General features: G+C 41.6%; 1 protein-coding gene across 1 annotated transcript in view; it reads left to right on the top strand.

The window, feature by feature from the left end:
• The window catches only part of LOC140739505 (uncharacterized), a 60,403-nt gene extending 37,181 nt beyond the window's left edge, over positions 1-23,222 (top strand). Inside the window, exons 12-17 of the mRNA XM_073067865.1 lie at positions 2,659-2,753; positions 4,239-4,393; positions 15,463-15,646; positions 17,577-17,689; positions 18,510-18,603; positions 20,516-23,222. Of these exons, the coding sequence (XP_072923966.1) occupies positions 2,659-2,753; positions 4,239-4,393; positions 15,463-15,646; positions 17,577-17,689; positions 18,510-18,603; positions 20,516-20,623 (749 nt within the window). The 3' untranslated portion in view covers positions 20,624-23,222. The remainder of the gene's footprint in view (positions 1-2,658; positions 2,754-4,238; positions 4,394-15,462; positions 15,647-17,576; positions 17,690-18,509; positions 18,604-20,515) is intronic.
• Positions 23,223-23,438: the final 216 nt, after the last annotated feature.

Here is a 23,438-nt window from a genome sequence, read left to right as displayed (position 1 = left end):
ATGTTATGCTAGCACCTCCATCATCCCACAAGCGGAGTAACCATTCGGCCAGCGATTCCCCAGACCTTTGTTTAAAATGGGCAGCCATCTCAGATAGCTCCTTACCACTTATCCTCCTTGTACTGGCGAGTCTGTACTCACGGCTTCCCGTGTACATTCTTTTGAGAAGTCACAACCAGGTCGAGCCTGCAGTTGTTCTGAAGAGCCCATTGTCATTGTCATTATACAATATATCCCCATCCCAGATATCTGGATCTCCCTCGGATAACAACATCGATCTTCATGGGAACGGGGGTGTAATTCTGGCTGATGTTTAATTTGCACTAACCTACATGTCATCTTAATTCCCTTCTCCTCAGCTTCCTGTGCCCTATTCTAACTAGTCCTTACCACTTCAGTCATTACAGAGCACCTCTCCTTCATAGCATTCACTTCATCCCTCAATTTATCCTTTTCCTGTTCCACTTCACGGGTCCTTTCCAACTGTTGGTGCAAGGCTGTGGCCATCAGCCATCAGTATGAGAACCTCGTTTCGATGGAAAGTTCATTTCTTGCAACAATCTAGCCATCTTACTTCCCAATTTCTGGCCAGTGTTATCTAGGCGATCTTTCTTATGGGAGGTCCAAATGTAGCGAGCGCAGCAAACCCATCAGTATTATCCATCCACCCAGGTGTGCGATATTGTTCCGGGGCAACCTCTTTGTTCCAGCAAATTATTGCAGCAATCCACGTATCCTACCGAGACTATGCCAATTGTTCCACAAAAACTGATACCAAATAAGTATAACCGTAACAAGTGGATGGTGCAACTATTTGGTTTCGCTCGAACAAACGGACCCAGACTTGGTAGTTCCTCCGAGACTCACTTTATTGTTAATACGGAGAAGAAAAATAGAGAGTTGCGAGAAATGCTTTATATTATCCACTACCTACACCACTAATAGGTGGGGTTAACTTAAGCAACCCCTAGTAGTCTACACCACTGAGTATACTTAGCAACATCTGCGTGGTCCCTGAGGCAGGCGATTGACCGTCGACTGGCTAGGGTGGAGGTCCAAAGGTGGGACCCAGGCGAGTGGTCTGCCCAAGAAAGAACTTGCCCACCTTTTATAGCCCTATCACCACTTCCCAGTCCAGCTGGAAGGGGCGAGGCATCCAATCCTAACCTCTTGGTCGGGTGACCTTCAGTAATTGGCCTCTGCCGCCTCAGGGACAATGCATTCTATTAAGCTTACAACCAAACAATGTGAAAAAAACATTCTTTAGAGACAAGGTGATTAATTACTTTTACACAAATCAGCACTTTTGGTTTGCTTTCAGGCCATTTAATCAGGTAGACCAGAGTCAAATTGTTTCTCCCTTTATCTAGTTTCAAGGGCCAATTTGCCCAACACGCAGGTAGACCCCACAAATTCCTAATCGTTAACCGTTTCCTTGCCGTATCCATTTTTCATGCCCACACATCTCATCCATACACTTACCAATACACTAACACTTCCACAGTGAAAACTGATGCAAAATACTTTTTTAAGTTCAACTGCAGTTTCCTTGTCCCCCATTACTCCCTCTCCAGCATCATTTTCTAGTGGCCTGATATCCACTCTCACCTGACTTTTACTTTTTATATGTCTGAAAAAAATTTGGTATCCTCTTTTATTGGCTAACTATCCTTCATATTTCATCTTTTCTCTCCTTATGTTGTTTTCTATTGGTTTTTAAAAGCTTCTCAATCCTCTGTCTTCCCACTAATTTTTGCTATATTATATGCCCTCCCATTTCCCTTTATTGCTCTCTTTGACTTCCTTGGTCAGCCTCGTTTGCCTCATCCTCCCTTTAGAATATTTCTTCATCTCTGGGATATATTAATCCTGAGCCTTCTGAGATCCCCCCCAGAAATACCAGCCTTTGCTGTTCTGCTGTCATTTCTGTTCGTGTTTCCTTCCCATCAACTTTGGCTAGCTACTCTCTCATGCCTCCATAATTTCCTTTACTCCACAGTCCAGAGGGATTAAGGGAGGATTGAACTTCCTTTTTTTCTTCGGCCATCATAGTCACACAGATGAATCAACCTTATAATGAATGAACAACAATCCCTGTCCTTGGTGTCACATCAGCATTGCTGCAGTTCCACTCACTCTCCCCTTCTCCTGAATGACACAAGGCTGGAAATGCTAGTTTATAATTCCTTTGGTTGGTGATTTGACTATTGGAGTGCTTGCTAGTTTCGCCAACCCTGACAGTTAATACAGCCATGCACTTGCACAATCCAGCAGGGGTCACCGGTTGGGAATCAGAATAGAAACCCAATATAATTGCTGACCCTACTTCTGACCAGACTGCCCCATACAACCACCAACCTCTCTGTTGTGTTTTACAGGAATATTTGTTAGAGATGGGGACAGAGAAGTTAGGTGTTTGTTTGTCCCTCCTGATCCACTTTAACTTTCCTGATGCTACAGCTCATTGCCGTATGCGACAGATTTTTTCTCCTTCATTGTGATTTAAGGAGAACTGTTTGTTGCTGAGTTTTATTTTACTTTGGTCTTGTTTCCTTAATAGAACTTGAAGGGAGTCATTGAGGCTATGGGAGAATAAAACAAAGTTAAAGTAAATTCTTAGTTAATAGCACAAACTCAGTGGATTCTTTGCTCATGCAGGGTTTGTCTGTAAGAAGGTGTTGTCTCATCATGTTCAGCCTGTTGGAGGTATTGCTGTGGTTGGAAGAGATCAAGGCTACAACACTGACTACCTGGTGAGTTCACTCCTTTCTGCTCCTCTAACAGAAGACCTTAGAGGGTCAATGAACTTTAATACTCTTCAGCACTGGATGTGCGGATGCCTAAACATGAAGAGTATCATTGGGGTAGGTGATGATGGTGCCAATAGGTTGGTTCTTGATGATGCAACATCTCTGTAACCAAAAGGAAGTGCACAGTTGGTTAGTTACTAATGTAATAACTTTGAATTTATAATTAGCCCAGATTGTTGGAACTGAATTATCTTCTTGCTGTTGATGGTGAGCCTCTGAAGCGAATGAGGGTGATGTAATCTCAAGCAAACATGGACTTGGGACATAGACTGCCTCTAGTCACAGACAGTCAGGCTCAAGGAAAAATCTACAACAACTTAGGAAAATAATACTGAGGCACAGCTCATTTTTACTATGCACTGTACCAGCAGTTATGGTCAAAATGACAATAAAAGTTGACTTGGACTTGGAGATGACTTGGACTAAATCTCCTTTAAGATGCTGCTGATTAATCTTAACCTGCAGGTCCACAGCCTTGTTGAAAGGATTGCAGGCTCGCATACCTATATGGAGTCAGGGCCTGTGCTTTGGCCCTTGGTAGGGTCACCCATGTCAAACAAGTCAAAGAGTAGAGGCCAGAGAAAGAGAGGTTCACTAGTCCTCCAGATTCGGTGGTTCAGCTCAGGGCTAACAACCCTGACTGGTAAAGTTGTTGTTAAGTACTGGTAAAGTTGGAAACAGCAATTTTTCTATATCTGTGTGTGACTGAGAACCCTGAACCACACCGGAGGAGCAATAGAGAAGATGGCCGAGGACGGACAGAGATAGAGGGCCTTCATTGCTGCTCTATATGCCAGCAGTCTAGTGGGCGGTAAGTAAGTATGCCCTCTAATATCTGACATTTCCATTCTGGGGATAATTATGGACCATTGACACACCTGTTGTGCCTGATTGAAGGGAGTAACAGCTTCCATGTATGAAATTAATGCAAATCTTCAAAAGTTTGTCATCTATATTACTATGAATGTGCTCTGTTAATAATTGCAGGAATTTAAGCACAGTTTGGAGTAACCTGTTCATCTATCCCAAATGTGTTAGCCCTGAGAGAGTCCTTAGGACAGTGTGGTGGCACTGTCATCTTAAGTTATAACGTGCCTGACTTGTTTTGGTCTGATGGGACAGTGTAGAGGAAGTAGCATTGGTTTTCAAAGCCCTGTATGAAAAGAAAATTGTTAGTTTGTGTGGTGAACTACATATACCTGTCTGGACTGCTCCTGTGGCTCCTCCCACAGACCCCTGTATAAAGGCGATTGAGGCCTGAGCCCGGCCTCATTCTCCAGGATGTAGTGATGTTCATTCTTCCAGTCAATAAAAGCCGATATCTCGCTTCTTAAGTCTCAGAGTGAGTTATTGATGGTGCATCAGTTTGTCTTTCAGATGTGACTTTTCACTGCCTTTGTCTTCATTCTGCTGTTGGATGTTTGACAGATTTCTGGTGGTTGGGACAGGCATCTATGTGTGTGGGATCTGCAAACAGGTGTGCTGTACAACACATTCTCCAACACTGCACCAGGTGAGGGTGGCAATGTACAAGAGCTGGCCTGTGATGGTGCCATTTTAGATCTTGCCTACAGCCCAAAGCGGTGAGTTATGGTCAGTTTCAAAAAATTTCCATTTATCTGTCTGAATTCACAGTCAGTTTCCTAAACAGCTGGCCCCCAAGGACAATCGCACTGCTAAACAATGTGGTTATGCAACTGCATATGCAGGAATGTAGCACAAGCACATTTAAAAAATATTCACAAAGAATCCAATCACCATACAAAGCCAAAAAGTAAACGTGTGAATGCAACAAACAATTAGGAAGGTAAAAACTTGTTATTATATTGTCAAGTGCTTGCAAAACAAGAATAAGGAAATCTTTTTGCAATTGTGGAAAAATATGCAAATGCAGGAAATTGAAAGTAAAATAGATAATTTTGGAAGTTCTCAGCCAGTCATCTGTAACAAAAGAAACAGTTAATGGCGGTAGGTCGTCCTGACCTACTGAGTATTTCACCATTTCTGTTTTATTTCTGCAAATGCATTGGTCTGTGGTGAAGAGTCATGGGTATCTGTCACAGGATGTGGATGTCACTGGCAAGATAGTGTTACTCAGCCATCTTTAATGTCCTTAAAATGAGGAAGTCGCTGAGTAACCATAGACAGTCACTCTGGAGTCACCTACAGGTTATAGTGGGTAAAGACAACAGATTTCTCTCCCAATAGTGCAGCAAATGTGTCTTTTTAGTGATTGGTCACATGGAACATAGAAATCTACAGCACATTACAGGCCACTCGGCCCACAATGTTGTGCCGACCATGTAACCTGCTCTAGAAGCCAGCTAGAATTTTCCTACTGCATAGCTCTCTATTTTTCTAAGCTCCATATACCTATCTAAGAGTCGTAAAAGATCCTATTGTGTCTGCCTCTACCACTGTCGCTAGCAGTGTATTCCACACACCCACCACTTTCTATGTGGAAAAACTTACCTCTGGGCATCCCCCCCGCCCGCCCCCTTACCTGCTCCAAGCACCTTAAAACTACGCCCCATCGTACTAGCCATTTCAGCCCTGGGGAAAAGCCTCTGACTATCCACACGATCAATGCCTCTCATCATCTTATACACCTCTATCAGGTCACCTCTCATCCTCCGTCACTTCAAGGAGAAAAGGCCAAGTTCACTCAATCTGTTCTTATAAGGCACACTCTCCAATCCAGGCAACATTCTTGTAAATCTCCTCTGTGCTCTGTCTATAGTATCCACATCCTTCCAGTAGCGAGGTGACCATAGCAGAACAGAGTACTCTAAGTGAGGTCTTACTGACGTCTTATATAGCTGTAACATTACCTCACAGCTTTTGAACTCAATCCCAGAGTTGCTGAATGTCAACACACCGTATGCCTTCTTAGCAACACTACCAACATGCACAGCAGTTTTGAGTGTCCTGTAGACACGGACCCCAAGATCCCTCTGATCCTCCACACTGCCAAGAGTCTTACCACTAATATTATATTCTGTTTTCAAATTTGAACTATCATTGCACAATTACCTGCGTTGAACCCCATCTGCCACTTCTCAGCCTAGTTCTGCATCTTAATGATATCCTGCTGTAACCTCTGACAACCCTTGAGCCTATCCACAACACTCCCAACTTTTGTGTGATCAGCAAACTTAGTAACCCACCCTTCTACTTCCTCACAACACACACAAAATGCTGGTGGAACACAGCAGGCCAGGCAGCATCTATAGGAAGAAGTACAGTCAATGTTTCGGGCCGAGACCCTTCGTCAGGACTAACTGAAAGAAAAGATAGTAAGAGATTTGAAAGTAGGAGGGGGAGGGGGAAATCCAAAATGATAGGAGAAGATGGGGGGTTGGGGATGAAGCTAAGAGCTGGAAAGGTGATTGACAAAAGGGATACACAGCTGGAGAAGGGAAAGGATCATGGGACGGGAGGCCTAGGGAGAAAGATAGGGGTAGGGGAGCACCAGAGGGAGATGGAGAGCAGGCAAGGAGTGATTGTGAGAGGGGCAGAGAGAGAGAGAGAAAAAGAAGGGGGAATAAATAATTAAGGGATTGGGTAGGAAGGGGAGGAGGGGCATTAACGGAACTTAGAGAAATCAATGTTCATGCCATCAGGTTGGAGGCTACCCAGACTGAATATAAGGTGTTGTTCCTCCAACCTGAGTGTGGCTTCATTTTGACAGTAGAGGAGGCCATGGATAGACACATCAAAATGCGAATGGGACATGGAATTAAAATGTGTGGCCACTGGGAGATCCTGCTTTCTCTGGCAGACAGAGCGCAGGTGTTCAGTGAAATGGTCTCCCAGTCTGCGTTGGGTCTCACCAATATATAAAAGGCCACACCGGGAGCACCGGACGCAGTATACCTCACCAGCCGACTCACAGGTGAAGTGTCGCCTCACCTGGAAGGACTGTCTGGGGCCCTGAATGGTGGTGAGGGAGGAAGTGTAAGGGCAGATGTAGCACTTGTTCCCCTTACAAGGATGTGCCAGGAGGGAGATCAGTGGGAAGGGATGTGGGGGGGGGGGGGGGGGGAGAACGAATGGACAATGGAGTTGCGTAGGGAGCGATCCCTACGGAAAGCAGAAAGGGGGGGGAGGGAAAGATGTGCTTGGTAGTGGGATCCCATTGGAGGTGGCGGAAGTTACGGAGAATTATACGTTGGACCCAGAGGCTGGTGGGGTTGTAGGTGAGGACAAGGGGAACCCTATCCCAAGTGGGGTGGCGGGCGGATGGGGTGAGAGAAGATGTGCAGGAACTGGGAGAGATGCGTTTGAGAGCAAAGTTGATGGTGGAAGAAGTTCAGAGAACCTGTCTCCCAGTCTGCATCGGGTCTCACCAATATGCAAAAGGCTGCACCGGGAGCACCGGACACAGTATACCACACCACCGACTGCATCCGGTGCTCCCAGTGTGGCCCTTTATATATTGGTGAGACCCGACACAGACTGGGAGACCGTTTTGCTGAACACCTATGCTCTGTTCGCCAAAGAAAGCAGGATCTCCCAGTGGCCACACATTTTAATTCCATGTCCCATTCCCATTCTGATATGTCTATCCATGGGCTCCTCTACTGTCAAGATGAAGCCACACTCAGGTTGGAGGAACAACACCTTATATACCTGCTGGGTAGCCTCCAACCTGATGGCATGAACATTGATTTCTCTAACTTCCGTTAATGCCCCTCCTCCCTTTCTTACCCCATCCTTTATTTATTTATTCCCCCCCTTCTTTTTTCTCTCTCTCTCTCTGCTCCTCGCACAATCACTGCCTTGCCTGTTCTCCATCTCCCTCTGGTGCTCCCCTCCCCCTATCTTTCTCCCTAGGCCTCCCGTCCCATGATCCTTTCCCTTCTCCAGCTCTGTATCCCTTTTGCCAATCACCTTTCCAGCTCTTAGCTTCACCCCCAACCCCCCGTCTTCTCCTATCATTTTGGATTTCCCCCTCCCCCTCCTACTTTAAAATCTCTTACTATCTTTCCTTTCAGTTAGTCCTGACGAAGGGTCTCGGCCCGAAACATCGACTGTACTTCTTTCTATAGAAGCTGCCTGGCCTGCTGCATTCCACCAGCATTTTGTGTGTGTTGCTTGAATTTCCAGCATCTGCAGATTTCCTCGTGTTTGTGCTTCTACTTCCTCATCCAGGTCATTTATAAAAATCATAAAGAGGAGGGATCCCAGAACAGATCCCCGTGGAATACCACTGGTCATTGACCTCCATGCAGAATATGAACCATATACAACCACCCTTTGCCTTCTGTGGGCAAGCCATTTCTAGTTCTAAAATGCAAGGTCTCCTTGGATTCCATGTGTCCTTGCTTTCTGAATGAGCCTCCACCTTCATCAATGTGTTTTGTTACATGCTCAAAGAATTCATTCAGGCTCATAAGGCACAACCTGCACTTAACAAAGCTAAGCTGACAATCCCTAATCAGATTATGTCTCTCCAAATGCTCATAAATCCTGCCCTTCAGGATCTTCTCCAGCAGTTTGCCCACTACTGAAGTAAGACCTACTGGTCTATAATTTCCTGGGTTATCTCTACTCCCTTTCTTAAACAAGGGAACAACCTTTGCAACCCTTCGATCCTCCGGTACATCTCCATGCAAAGATCATCACCAGAGGCTCGGCAATCTCCTCCCTCACTTTCCACAGTGGCCTGGGGCATATCTCGTCTGGACTCAGTTTATCTAACTTAATGCTTTTTAAAAGTTCCAGCGCATCCACTTTCTTAATGTCTATATGCACAAGCGTTTCAGACCACTGTAAGTCATCCCCACAATTGTCAAGCTCCTTTTCCCTGGTAAATACTGAAGCAAAGTATTTATTAAGTACCTCTGCTACCTCCTCCGATTCTATGTATACATTTGCATGGTCGATGATGCAAAGGGACTTGGGAGTCCTTGTGCAGAACACCCTAAAGGTTAACTTGCAGGTCGAGTCAGCAGTGAGGAAGGCAAATGCCATGTTAGCATTTATTTTAAGAGGTCTAGAATAGAAGAGCAAGGATGTGATGCTGAGGTGTTATAAGGCACTGGTGAGGCCTCACCTTGAGTATTGTGAACATTTTTGGGCCCCTCATCTTAGAAAAGATGTGCTGGCATTGGAGAGGGTCCAGATGAGATTCACAAGGATGATTCCAGGAATGAAAGGGTTATTGTACGAGGAACGTTTGATAGCTCTGGGTCTATACTCACTGGATCTCATTGAAAACTTTCGAATGTTGGAAGGCCTAGACAGAATAGATGTGGAAAAGTTGTTTCCAATGGTGGGAAAGTCTAGGGCAAGAGAGGTCAGCCTCGGGATAGAGGGGAACCCTTTCAAAACAGAGATGTGGAGGGATTTCTTTAGTCAAAGGGTGGTGAATTTGTCGAATTTGTTGCCACGTGCAGCTGTGGAGGCCAGGTCATGGGTGTATTTAAGGCTGACAGTGATAAGTTCGTCATTGGACAGGGCATCAAAGGTTACGGGGAGAAGGCCAGGAAATGGGGTTGAGGTGGAGAGGAAAAAAAAATCAGCCGTGATTGAATGGTGGAGCAGATTCAATGGGTCAGATGGCCTAATTCTGCTCTTATGTCTTATGGCCTTATGGTCTTTCCACTGTCGCACCTGATTGGTCCTATTCTCACACGGCTCATCCTCTTGCTCTTCACATATTTGTAGAATGTCTTAGGGTTTTCCTTAATACTGCTTGCCAAAGCTGTCTCATGATCCCTTCTAGTTCTCTTAATTCCATAAGTAAGCTTCTTTCAACCTTGTAATTTTCTAGAGCTCTATCAGTACCTAATTTTTTGAACCTTTCGTAAGCTTTTCTTTCCTTCTTAACTAGATTTTCTACATCGTTTGTACACCTTGGTTCTTTTACCCTACCATCATTTCCCTGCCTCATTGGAACATACCAATGCAGAAGGCCATGCAGATGTTCCCTGGACATTTTCCATATCTCTGCCGTGCATTTCCCCAACGATGGCCTTCTTTCGGTCATGACTCAGTGATGCCCACAACGTCATACTGACCGATCTCTAATTGCACCACGAGTTCATCCACCTTATTCCGAGTGCTGTGTGCATTTAAATACAGCACATTCAGTCCTGCATTCTTCGCCCATTTGAATCTTGCCTTTGTGGTACAATTTAACTCTTTGTCTGTATTTGTACCCAATCATTGGGTAATACTCATATAAACTTTTCACCTTTCACCCTTAACCCATTATCCCTATTTCTAGTCTCTCCCAACCTCAGTGGAAAAAGCCTATTTTTATTTACCCTATCTATACCGCTTATTATTTTGTATATCTCTGTAAAATATCCCGAGTCTCTGATGCTCAAGGGAATGAAGTCCTAACCCATTCAACCTTCCCCCCCAAAAAATGGGTGCTCAATTCCTGGCAATATCCTTGTAAATTTTCTTTGGACTCTTTCAAACTTATTGAAATCTTTCTGTCGGTAGGTGTCCAGAACTACATACAGTGCTCCAAATTCGATACTGAGGCCAATTAATCTTTGGGCTCTAAAGAAGTCATCTTGCAGGGATGAACCTATTGTTCAGAAGGAGATTTAAGCGCCGTGCCAAATTGAAAAGATCATGGTGTTGAGGCCTGAGGCGAGGAGTGGTTGGGGAGGTAGTGTGGTTCAGATCACTGCTCTACAGCGTTTACTGGGCTCTGTGCTGAACTGTGGGACCCTCTTGCGAACTTCAGAAATGTTATATACTTACAGGTACTGATTGCATAATTTTTTTTCAGTGCAGCTTGGGTGTTAGATGGTCTTTTTTAAAGGATATTTTAATATTTTATTTATGCGTTCTTTTTGACCCCCATGCAAGGCTTACTGAGAAAGTAAGGAGGCATGGGATCCAAGGGAACCTTGCTATGTGGATCCAGAATTGGCTTGCTCACAGAAGGCAAAGAGTGGTTGTAGACGGGTCATATTCTGCATGGAGGTCGTTGATCAGTGGTGTGCCTCAGGGATCTGTTCTGCAACCCCTTCTCTTCGTGATTTTTATAAATGACCTGGATGAGGAAGTGGAGGGATGGGTTAGTAAATTTGCTCATGCAACAAAGGTTGGGGGTGTTGTGGCTAGTATGGAGGGCTGTCAGAGGTTACAGCAGGACATTGCTAGGATGCAAAACTGGGCTGAGAAGTGGCAGATGGAGTTCAACCCAGATAAGTGTGAAGTGGTTCATTTTGGTAGGTCAAATATGGTGGCAGAATATAGTATTAATGGTAAGACACTTGGCAGTGTGGAGGATCAGAGGGATTTTGGGGTCCAAGTCCATAGGACACTCAAAGCTGCTGCACAGGTTGACTCTGTGGTTAAGAAGGCATATGGTGCATTGGCCTTCATCAACCGTGGGATTGAGTTTAAGAGCCAAGAAGTAATGTTACAGCTATATAGGACCCTGGTCAGACCTGACTTGGAGTACTGTGCTCAATTCTGTTCGCCTCACTACGGGAAGGATGTGGAAACCATTGAAAGGGTGCAGAGGAGATGTACAAGGATGTTGCCTGGATTGGGGAGCATGCCTTATGAGAATAGGTTGAGTGAACTCACCTTTTCTTCTTGGAGCGACGGAGGATGAGAGGTGTATAAGATGATGAAAGGCATTGACCATGTGGATAGTCAGAGGCTTTTTCCCAGGGCTGAAATGGCTAACACAAGAGGGCACAGTTCTAAGGTGCTTGGAAGTAGGTACAGAGGAGATGTCGGGCTAAGTTTTTTTTACGCAGAGTGGTGTGTACGTGGAATGGGCTGCTACCAATGGTTGTGGAGGCAATATGATCGGGTCTTTTAAGAGTCTCCCAGATAGGTACATGGAGCTTAGAAAAATTGAGGGCTAAGGGTAACCCTAGGTAATATCTAAAGTAAGAACATGTTCGACACAGCATTGTGAGCCAAAGTGTTTATATTGTGCTGTAGGTTTTCTATGTTTCTGTGTTTTTATGGGCATGGTGTGTTTTTTATTCTCTGCACGTTGAGTGTACAACAGTCTTTATATATATATATATAAATAGATACATATCTTTTGGGTATGTTTGTTTTTTATGGATGCCTGTTAGGAGATGAATCTCCAGGTTATATAATTGTACTTTGAACTTTGGATATTAGGGAATTAAGGAGTTGATGGGGATGCAAGATTAAACATGAGATTGATGTAGAAGTTGTGTTTGGCGGTCAACATGGGTGCAATGAACCTGTTTCTGTGTGTATGACTCTATAAGTGTAAGGGCTAAATATGTTATTAAACTTAGACCTGAGAGATGGGCATAATATACTCATCCCCCTATTGTAATCTCTTTATATTTCTCTGTAAGTAACAATGGTCATAAAACATAGGACCTTTCGAAAGGTTGCAATCACCTCCTCATTCAGGTCTTGATCTCAACCCCTTTTCCTGAATTTTATCCATCCACCTCCCTCACTCTATCCCTCTTTCCATCCCAGCCTCTCAAAGGGAAACATGAAGGTCAGGGACTAACATCTTGCGAACTAAACTTTGACTAAGACTGGAGGTATATAAACAACTAATATTGGGTAAACAAAAATTAAAATAGTAGATACCTTACATATTGAAAAGCAATTTGAAACCAGAAACCTGTCTATTGCCAGGCCACTGCTTGGATCCCAGAGTATACACAGAACTCATCTGGTTGCTGTGGATTCCAAGTTGCAGGTTGTGTTATTAGCAAACAAATGATTAACAGGTAATGGGATTCACATGACAGACTCCAATAAATGAGCAAAGCCTGTCAAAAAGTGATAAAGGATTTATTGCAACCAATTTCACTGTGCATACACAACAAAATTGGTTTGAAAAAAAAACACTCTTAAGCTGGATACTGAGCAATCTTTTTATTCTTTACTCCTGTTGCCAGACTCCCTGCTCAGGCATTGCACTGACTGAAGCCTTTCCAAATGCAATTTCATCATTGGACAACCCTCGGCGAGTTGCCCAGTCTCCACATTTCCCCCAATGGTCACTCAATATCGACTTCCATGGACCACAGCTATCCAAACAAACAATTTCACCACCATTTATGCAATTAATAAGTGAAAATATTCAAAGAAAATTAAAAGCAGATTTATGGCTCAATTATAAATTGTTTAATCTTTAGTTTGGAATCAGGCTGATTATCACTGACATATGTTGTGAAATTTGTTATTTAGTGGTAGCAGCACAACGCTTCTTGGAGTCTGCAAGCAATTTCTCATTAGTCTTGCAAAGACCCTGTCAAACATAAATGTATGTTTAATTTTTCATTGAGTCATGGAGCTCTATAGCACAGAAACAAGCTCTTCAGCCCACTGAGTCTATGCCAAACTGTCCCTTCAACATGGTCCTATATATTCTCTCACAATATATCTGACTTTGAACAGAAATTTCCTTCAGTTAAACCTTAGAAGGTCTCAAAACATTGATTTTGGCCTCCGTTCATTGGCTACCAAACCTCATCCATCTCTATTATCCACGATGGAACTACCTGACTGAAAAACAAAGGTCTTGCTTCAATTTAAAATTAGTGTTGCAGTCCCACATCTTCAACAACATTAAGACTACATTGTCACCTATGCTCATTCCTCTCCAATCACCTTGCAGATCAAATTTACACTTGCCTCTAGATTTTCTCCTTCTGCCTCATGGATAAATATAGGTTGTATTTTTAATTAAATCCTAAAAATCCTGGTGCTTTGGCTGCCCTTCTGCAGTGAGAAGCCTTGAGTGCCTTTTCATCATGAATCTTTCATTTATAATACTTGGGGCAGCATGATAGAATAATGTTTGGCACATCGCTTAACAGTGCCAACAACCCAGGTTCAATTCCCACCAATGCCTGTAAGGAGTTTGTACGATCTCAACATGACCATATGGATATCATCTGGGTGCTCCAGTTTCCTCCCACAGTGCAAAAACTTACCAGTTGGTAGGTTAATTGGTCGCTGTAAATTGTCCCGTGATTAGACTAGGATTGCTGAAGGGCTTTTTTTGCTCTGTATCTCAATAAATACAGGTATCCCTCCCCTTTACAAAGGTAGAAACCCTTCTTAAGCCAAAATGGTGTAAAGCGAATAACCATTAATTTATATGGGAAAAATTCTCATAAAAGCAAAAATCCTCTTTGTAATGCAAAAACAGGTTACTAATGTAGGTCTTTCATAAAAGCAAAGTGGCATAAAGCGAACATTCGCAAAGCGGGGGGACACCTGTAAATAAATGCATCATGCTGCAGGTTCCTTAAAGTTATCAGAACAGAGACCTTCATCAGTCAAGGCTTGGTCTGGGCCCGAAATCTGAAACCATTTCCAATACAGTAAGTTTCAGCACTGCTTGTGTGTTGCTAGTTCAAGAATAGATTATGAAGACACATTATACGCATCGATACCATAATGGTAATGTGGATGAATTTTAGAATTCATCAACATTTAAATAAATAAATAGTTTCAGCAAAAACAACCACAAAGCTGTCGGTATTCGGTTCCCCAGTATAAAATAAAAACAAAATAGCTCAAGCTGCTCAGCAACCCAAGGCATCTTCAAGGAGTGATGCCTCAAAAAGGCGGCATCCATCAATAAGGACCCCCCAACACCCAGCACATGCCCTCTTCGCAGTGCTACCATCAGGGAAGAGTTACAGGAGCCTGAAGGCACACAGTCAACAATTCAGGAACAGCTTCCTCCCCTCTGCCATCAGACTTCAGAATTGACAATGAACCCACTACCTTACTACCTTTTTTCTTCTTTTTGGACTGCTTATTTAATTTAACTTTTATAAATATATATTTAATTTACAGTTTTTATTATGTTTTGCAATGCACTGCTGCTGCAAAACACAAATATCATGACCCATGCCGGTGATATTAGACCTGGTTCGGATTGTTCCAATTTACAAACCATCCTACATATCATTGGCATGTAAAGGGAAACAAGTGTATCCAAAGGAGACTCACACGGTCACGGAAAGAGGGTGCAGAACTCCACACATACAGCACCTGATGTTGGGATTGAACTTGGCTTACTAGATATTGGCCCTGGTAATCCAGTTGACCCACAAGTGTACCGCCAATATGTCGAAGCTTCTGAGTTCACTAAATTTTTCTTTGCCAAGTAATTTATACCAAGGCCCCTCACAAAGTAACCTGATTTATTCTTGTGGCTATTGATTATTAGATAGATAGATAGATAGATAGATAGATAGATACTTTATTCATCCCCATGGGGAAATTCAACATTTTTTCCAATGTCCCATACACTTATTGTAGCAAAACTAATTACATACAATACTTAACTCAGTAAAAATATGATATGCATCTAAAATCACCCTCTCAAAAAGCATTAATAATAGCTTTTAAAAAGTTCTTAAGTAGTTTACTTAAATACATTGAGTCCTAACCCCGGCACTTTAACATATCTTACTCCTGGCGGTTGAATTGTAAAGCCGAATGGCATTGGGGAGTATTGATCTCTTCTTCCTGTCTGAGGAGCATTGCATTGATAGCAACCTGTCGCTGAAACTGCTTCTCTGTCTCTGAATGGTGCTATGTAGAGGATGTTCAGGGTTTTCCATAATTTGATTAATAATGATGAACAAAACATATGTTAGCTGTTGGAAACAGGATTCATTCAGAATCCCTTACTGTTTGTTAGGAATGAATTTGCCTATTCTTCAAGTGATGGGATGGTCTACATTCGCCACTTCAGCCCCATCACAAGTGAGATGAAACTGGTGAGTGTTCTTCAAGGTCACGAGGCTGACATCACTTCCATCTTGTGGCATTCCCTCTTCAATAAGTGGCTGAGTGGCTCAGAGGATGGGACCATCCGGATCTGGGTAAGTGCCTCACAGGGGACAATGCTATGCCCGAACCAGCTGAAGAAACTGGTTGTGTATAGACAAAAAGGGAGTCAAGCTTGTTGTCGTGTCATGTCAAATACAGTGAGGGACAGGTAGAATGAAAAATGTGCTTTCAGCAGTATCACAGACAGGTAGTTTCAGACAGAATACAACAGGTAAGTTATACCAGACAGTGAAGAGAAAAAAAATGCATATCAGTCAGAGATAAGGCCATAGTTTTGCCAGAGATGTTCTGTTACTGAGGTAGAAAACTGCATTTTATGTAAGCATTCCCTCAGCACAATACAAAGAACTTTACAGATGATGATGTGTATTAGAAGAATAATTACCATTCTGTAGAGAAAATATAACCAATTTGCATGCAGTTAGGTCCCAAAAACACTAAATGGGTGATTATCCAGATTATTCAATTGCTAGATTGATTTTTTGAGTAGGTTCAAATGCTAGCACTACATTTTGGATTGAAGGACCTGCACTGTGCTGTACTGCTCTATGTTCTATATTTTATTATCTGTTGTAATAATGTGGCTTTTTGGGTAAATACAACAGAAAGAGAAGTCCGGTGCTATTTCTAAACTGCCATAGTTCTACATCCACCTCATCGAAGTGATTTCTGTAATTTAACACTCTCTCAGTACTGCAGTGAAATGTCAGGCAGGAATTACACACTGGACTGGAGGTCAAAACCACTGTCAGCTGACACATCAGAATGAGCAAATAGGCAGAGCACATTGCTGTGCAATACACAGGCACTACATGGGCAAACTACTGTGGGCTGCCAGTGAAATGTATGTCTGGAACATATAAAACCACAGCACAGGAAGAGGCCCTCAGTCCACCATGCTATGCTAAACTAATTAATCTAATGATGCCAATAGACTGTCCGTATCCCTCCATTCTCCACATAATCATGGTCTATTCAAGAGCCATTTAAAACACCTCTGGAGTATCTGCCTTCATAATCACCACTGGTGGTAGATTCCAGACACCGGTCACTTTCTGTGTAAAACCCTTTAAACGTTCACTTTCTCACCTTAGATGCTTGCCTTTTAGTATTAGATATTTCGACCCTGGGGAAAAGATACCAGCTGTCTGCTCATTCTCTGAAGCCTGTAATAGGTCTGGGTCCACCGTGGATGTTGTGATATGAAAACTAGTTCACAAGTAAGCCAGGGCAATTCAATATTGAAAACATGCAGTTGCCTATGCAGCAGGCACCTCCTGTCCATGCAGCTGATAAATACAGAGGAACTGCAGAGACCAATACAGTTTAGCACCATCAGCGTTGCAGGAGTTGTCAGTCATTGCTGAACTCAACGTAGTACTGCCTCAGGGACTCCAGCCCTGGATATTTCCTCACAGTTTACTCCCGAAGCCTACCCCATGAGTGTGTATAGTCACAAGACAGTAGAGGTTTGAGATCAGTGTATTGCTTCTCCTAGATGAGCTGTTAACCATGGCCGGTGAGCCCCGTCTGCCCGAAGCGGCTGGTTTTAAGGTACCAATAACCCCCCTTTGCCCCTTCGCCTGTCAGTAGAAACCGTTCCACTGGGCTTAATAGCTAAGCCACACGTGAAGTCCTGGAGTTGGACTTGGTTGTCAAAGGCTATCTGTGGCGCATGCCATTGGGAGCATTTAAAAGATAGAGGGAGCTTGTCCCTACTACCACTGCAGCTGTGACAACCTTTAGGAACTAACTTCATTCTATGCTGCCTGTAATTTTCTAAACTTCTATTGGGTCTCCCATCAGCCTTCATTGCTCCAGAAGCAAGCAACTGCTCGTAAGTCATGACCTCTAATCTGGGCAGCACCCTGATAAAACTCTACTGAACTGCAATAGCATTATTAACATTCTGTACAGCAGTTGAGTGTTTCCAACATTTAGTGGAATCTTTATTTGTAACAGAGTGAAGATGGAACCCAGTGTGAGCAACTCTTGGTCACACACCGAGCAGTTAATTGTCTTTGCATTGATCAGGTCAATGGCTGTATTATAGCTGGGATTCAGGAAAGAATGAGGTGAGTCTTGACAGTGTGGGAGGATGGATGGACTGATGGGGTTGCTGAGGGTGGTACCTGTCTGGCATGAAAAACCAATGCCTGAATGGGGTATTGCAAATGGTTGTATGCCATTTTTAATGTTTCCTAACAAACCTGTAGATGTGATTATGAAGTGTGTCTATATTTGCTAATATCAAGCAGCGGGGGAGATATAACAAGTTTTAAAACTTCAGCTCATTTCGATTTGTCCATTTCTTCTCAGCCTGCAACTTACTGATGGCTTTATTTTCCCCTGTGTCTTCTGGCCCTTTTTTTTTTTCTCTCTGGCTTGGACAGGTCATGTTTACCTGAACGTACACATTACCAAGTTAGAATCTGGTAAGAATTTTTAAATTCCCAGATGAACAAAAGCACGAAATAAAGTATATCTTCGCATAGGATAAATCGGCTCTTGACCTGATGATGTTTAAAATTCTTATTATTGATTTTGGATCTCTCCGTTGCCTCATCCCTCCCTCCTTTCAGACTACAATATAGTCCTTTTGACAATGTTTCTCTATTTCCGGCTAGTGGCATTCTTCTCATATTCATCTCTCTCCCATTAGTAGCTGTTCCTGCATGTGACACCCAAAGTATTTTCTTTTAGCCAGGCTAACAGTTACTGCTCTAGAGACTAGGTCTAGGTCTGCAGCCAGACCAGGAAAGAATTAGTGGTATTGGTGAATCAGATGGATTTTTTAAAAAAAGTAGCTTTTTAACAAGCTTATTGAAAACAATCCTTTTGATTTACTTGTAGTTTCTCCACTCTGTTTAATAAATTTCTTAATTATCTCCTCAGTGTTTATGACCCTGAAACATTTATAGAAGTGCAGAGAAATATTGGACACACTGATTCAATCTGTTCCATCATCCACATCCCTGAAAGAACCCAGGTAACTCAGTTCCTTCTGCAACAATACTATGAATCTTTTTGTCTTCTAGAGCATTTTCTTCTCATCAGTAGAGTATGTTAGCATTGGGAATGAAGTACTTTTACTGTTGGAGCTATCTAGCTGCAATATGATTTTGACAAAGTTTAATAAACTTCCTCTGCACTGTTTAATTAAATATTCCTGAGTAGTGCTATGGTGAATTGTAATAATCATTCAAAATCAAGGAAGGCATATTGGCCATTATTCAAGTCACAAATTTAAAAAATGAAAAACAGCAATATTATGCTCAAATTTTATAAAACTTTGGTTTGACATCAGTTGGAGTACTGAATGCAATTCTAGACACCACATGTTAGGAAAGCTCTATTGGTGCCAAAAATACTACAAAGATTAACCAGGATGTTGCCTGGAATGAAGTGCTTCACTTTTGAGGAGAGATTGGAGAAATTGGAGAAAATGGATCTGTTATCACTATCGCAGAGGAGGTTAAGAGGGATATAGATACAGTAGATTGCAAAAACTTTTCCTCTGTCAAAAGTATACTGTATAAACCTTGAAGACAGATTTAGTTTAAGGGGAAAAAAATTCAGATGGAAATTAGGAAACCTTTGTCATACAGAGAGTGGCAAATACCTTGAATGCACTGTCCAAGAGAATGGTGGAAGCAGAGTACTTGACAGTATTTAAGAAACCTTTAGATGAGCACTTGAATCACTGAGGCATAGAAGAGTACAGGCCTAGCACTAGTGTGGATTGGTGCGAACTGGTCAGTATGGATATGGTGGTCTGAATGTCCTACTTCCACACTGTATGACTAGAAATCAGCTGACAACATTGGTGCAGGGGAAACATGTAGAGGTAGTAATCCAAAATATAATAAATTGTCATCTAAAGTAACTTGCGTTAGTAAATGGCATTTCCTATCCAGTTTTGGTTAATGTGCAGTGTTGGTGAGCAGTGTTGTCCATGTTTCCTTTCAGATGTAACAAACCGAAACCCATTAGAATTTAAAAGACATTTTCATTGTGGCTGAAAGATGAAAAACAAAAAATAATGTAAAGTTGTTATTACATTTTTTAAAAACATTTATGACTAGGCTGACCATTTTTGATAAAATTAAAAGTCTGATTTTTAAAGTTTCAGATGACCTAAGATTTGTAAATGGATTGAACAATGAAGGAATAATTTTAGAGGTATTGTACAATTAAACTGACATGTATATTTAGAAGTAAAACAGGTTGATGAAAATGTTACGAAATCCTTGGTATTATAAACAGAGGCATAGAATACAAAGCACCCATATTATGCAGGACCTGTTAGGCTAGAGCTGGAATGTTCAAAGTACCACACGTTCTGGAGGGCGCTAAGGGTAAGGAGATTTACTAGAATGTCACAGCTTCAGTTATAGGGGTAATTTAATAGCGCTTTTTTCAATTACGAGTGTTATTGACAATAGGATGGAAAAAATTATTTTCACTGATCGGAGCATCAATAGCCGTTGGACAGAGCAACATGGTCAGTATAAAGCTAGAGGAAAGGCCAGCTTGTTATGATCTGGATATATTTTTTGAAAATATGGTGATATCAAATTTAGAGATAACTCCCAAAATGGAATTAGATGTATAATTGGAAAGAACATAATTACAGGGCATTTATGGACAAAAAAGGACTTGGTGTAATTTTGAAAATATGTTTAGGCAGTCAGCATCTTAGCAGGTGATATATCCCAGATCATAACATCTGTTGTGTAAAAACAAATTAATTTCTCTTTTTGATTAGTAATTAGCATAAATTGGAGACATTTAGTTATCGACCAATTGGCATTTAGTCCAATTCACTCCATCAAAATGGTTTGCAATTGTCAGCACCTTGAGGAATGCTCCATGCTAACAGCACCATGCTCATTTTTCAGTATATTACTGCATCCTGGGATCGCACACTGCGTGTCTGGAATGCTTACATCAAGTTACCTCCCAAAACTAAAGAAATTATGGAAAATGCAAAGAGTGCAACAATTTGAGATGAAATGTCAGCGGGACTTCAAGTTCCTTGGTGGTGTTTCCATTTTGAAATTAGTTTAACTTATGCCAAATCCAGCAAACCATGAAACTCCTTACCACCAGTTAACTATTTAGTTACATCATTGCCATGACTAATTGAACAGAATGTGACTAGATGTTCCTGACTCCCAAAGTCCTTCATGCCACCAAGAAGATACAAATCACGTCTGAAGGAATTCTCTCCATTTGCCTGGATGGTTAATTTGTGACAGGATCCAGCACCATCCCAGATAATTCAGTTTGCCAATCAGAGAAGCAGAATATATCAAAATCCGATTTATTATCACTGACATGTAACGTGAAATTTGTTAACTTAGCAGCAGCAGTTCAATGCAGTACATAATATAGAAAATAAAATAAATAATAAATAAAATAAAAATAATAATAATAAATAAGTAAATCAATTACAGTATACATATATTGAATAGATTTAAAAATGTGCAAAAACTAGAAATACTGTATATTAAAAAAATGTGAGGAAGTGTCCAAGGATTCAATGGCCATTTAGGAATCGGATGGCAGAGGGGAAGAAGCTGTTCCTAAATCGCTGAGTGTGTGCCTTTAGGGCAACTCACTGAGTATAACAAGATTGTCCTGGATTCAAAAACATTAGGATGATACACATTCTCTCCTTCAACTTTGATGATGTTCATGGTATGGAGAACAACAACAGATGGCTTATCCTTTAAATTCAGTGCCTAGGATTCACCTGGATTATTTATCAGTAGTGCAATAGTTATTATTTGGTAATATCTACCCATTATTTATCATATTTCTTCTGATATTCCTGAGACAGGAGAGTGTAAAGCAGATGGGTTAGCTTGCCTTTGCTTAAATTTCCTACAGACCTTCCAATGATGTGTTGGGAAAAAAAAACTGACGTCTTCTTTCTCTGGAGCAAATATTTTAATGAATTACTGTCTCCACTTGTTTTCCAGTTAACAATAAGTAGATCACCATTAGCCTCCTAATGGTTGACCTGAAACAATTGAGTGAAAGAGCCACTAACTGAGAAAAGCAAAGTACTGCTGATGCTAGAAATCTGAGATAAAACAGTAATATTGGAGTAGGTCAGGCAGCATCTATGGAGAGAGAAAGAGTGTCAATATTTCAGACTGATTTCTAATGATAAGTCATGGAACTGAAATAGTAACTTTGATTGTGGAGCAGCCTTGATCATAGCTTTAACAATATATTTGTTCTCCCCACTACACCTGGTCAGGTAAAATTAAGTCAGGTTGGAGGGTGGGGGATGCTGGTGGTATGAAACCTGGCCTTGGTTGCTGATGGCTGCAATGTCGTGTTCATTAACCTCCTAGCAAAGTAAGTTTTTGTCTGAAATGATGGATATTTGGAGCCCCCGTCTGGTGAAACTGTGATTCAACATTTTCTACATTGTGCCACAGCAACATTCATTGAAAATCCTGCTGCCATTTGGAAAATATATATATTATCACAATATGTATTGATATTGTCAATACGAATCAATGTCTTAACAACAGTTGTAGATTGGTCTTTGAAATGATGATCAGATGAGTGTGGAATTAATATAATATTTTGGTGTTTGGATATCAGTATTATAGACAAATTGTTAAATTATTCAACAACACCTGATATGTTCTCAGAGATCTGACCATTATTTTATGTGATTATGCTATTAACATTTACCCACAGAATATATCACAGGCTGAGCGAAGATAATTATTTATTCATTCTTTGATACCATTCATTTTGATGACCCGACTGGCCCCTATTGATGTCTTTAAGTTCAAGTTCAGTTGTCATTCAACCATACATGAATACCCATGAATACAGTCAAACGAAACAGCCACTCCAGGGCATCAGTGCAAAATACAGTACTGTATTCTACAGTTATATGAGTATATCAGATATTAAACAAGAATCAGGCTTCAGTTCTTATTGTAAATATATATAAGTTCAGGAAGTTTGCAATTAGCCTTTTTTTTTTGTAAATTGCAAGCAGTAAATTGAAGTTAAAAGCTCAGACTGCTCCACAGACTAAGAGATTGCACATGCAAGAGCCAAACATTAAAACAATGGGGCTGTGTTAATCGGCTGTCATTAAACCAGGCAAGATGGCTAAGTTACTTGGACCATTGTGACTTGAGTTCAAGCTGGCAGACCAGATGAATGTTGCCACTTAGCATATCAAACATGGTCACAGGTAGAGGCAATCAAGTAGTTTTTTGTGTACTTACTATATCTGTGTACTCAGAGACAAGCCTAACAACATCAATTTTGGGTGTCAGGCTCTGTTGTCAAAAGGTTTTAGGATATTTGTGCAAATATAGATTCTCCCAAAGGTGTCTGGACCTTGAGAGGCGTCATATTAATTACAATGTGCTTCCACTGTGTATCTCAAAGGAACGACTTATCAATGCAAAGTATTAAACAATGTCATTGTAACTATTGAAATTCTACTGTTAACTTTCTCTTAAGAGTATAAAATGTGATGTACCATTGAGTTTGTGAGCCTCTCAAGAGTGTCTCCAGAAAGATGTCTGCTTGTTGTGCTGAATAAAGATATCTAGATCACCAGCTTCAGTGTCTGTCTGGTGACTTCAATCACAGTCGCAGCAGTACAAACAGTCATATAGATTACAAGACACATACACATAAGCATACAGCCACACAAAAGGATATATATAATGTAGTGCAAGTCCCTGAGTGTCATGTCATGTAGATTGATGGTGCATGGGACATTGTCAGCAAGAACAAGCCTACATCAGTCTGCAGACAAATGCAGTCCAGCTT

The sequence above is a fragment of the Hemitrygon akajei genome, chromosome 15 (genome assembly GCF_048418815.1).
Source record: "Hemitrygon akajei chromosome 15, sHemAka1.3, whole genome shotgun sequence".
NCBI lineage: Eukaryota > Metazoa > Chordata > Chondrichthyes > Myliobatiformes > Dasyatidae > Hemitrygon > Hemitrygon akajei.
Note: the sequence above shows the minus strand (reverse complement) of the source record. Positions and strands in the feature narration are given on the sequence as shown.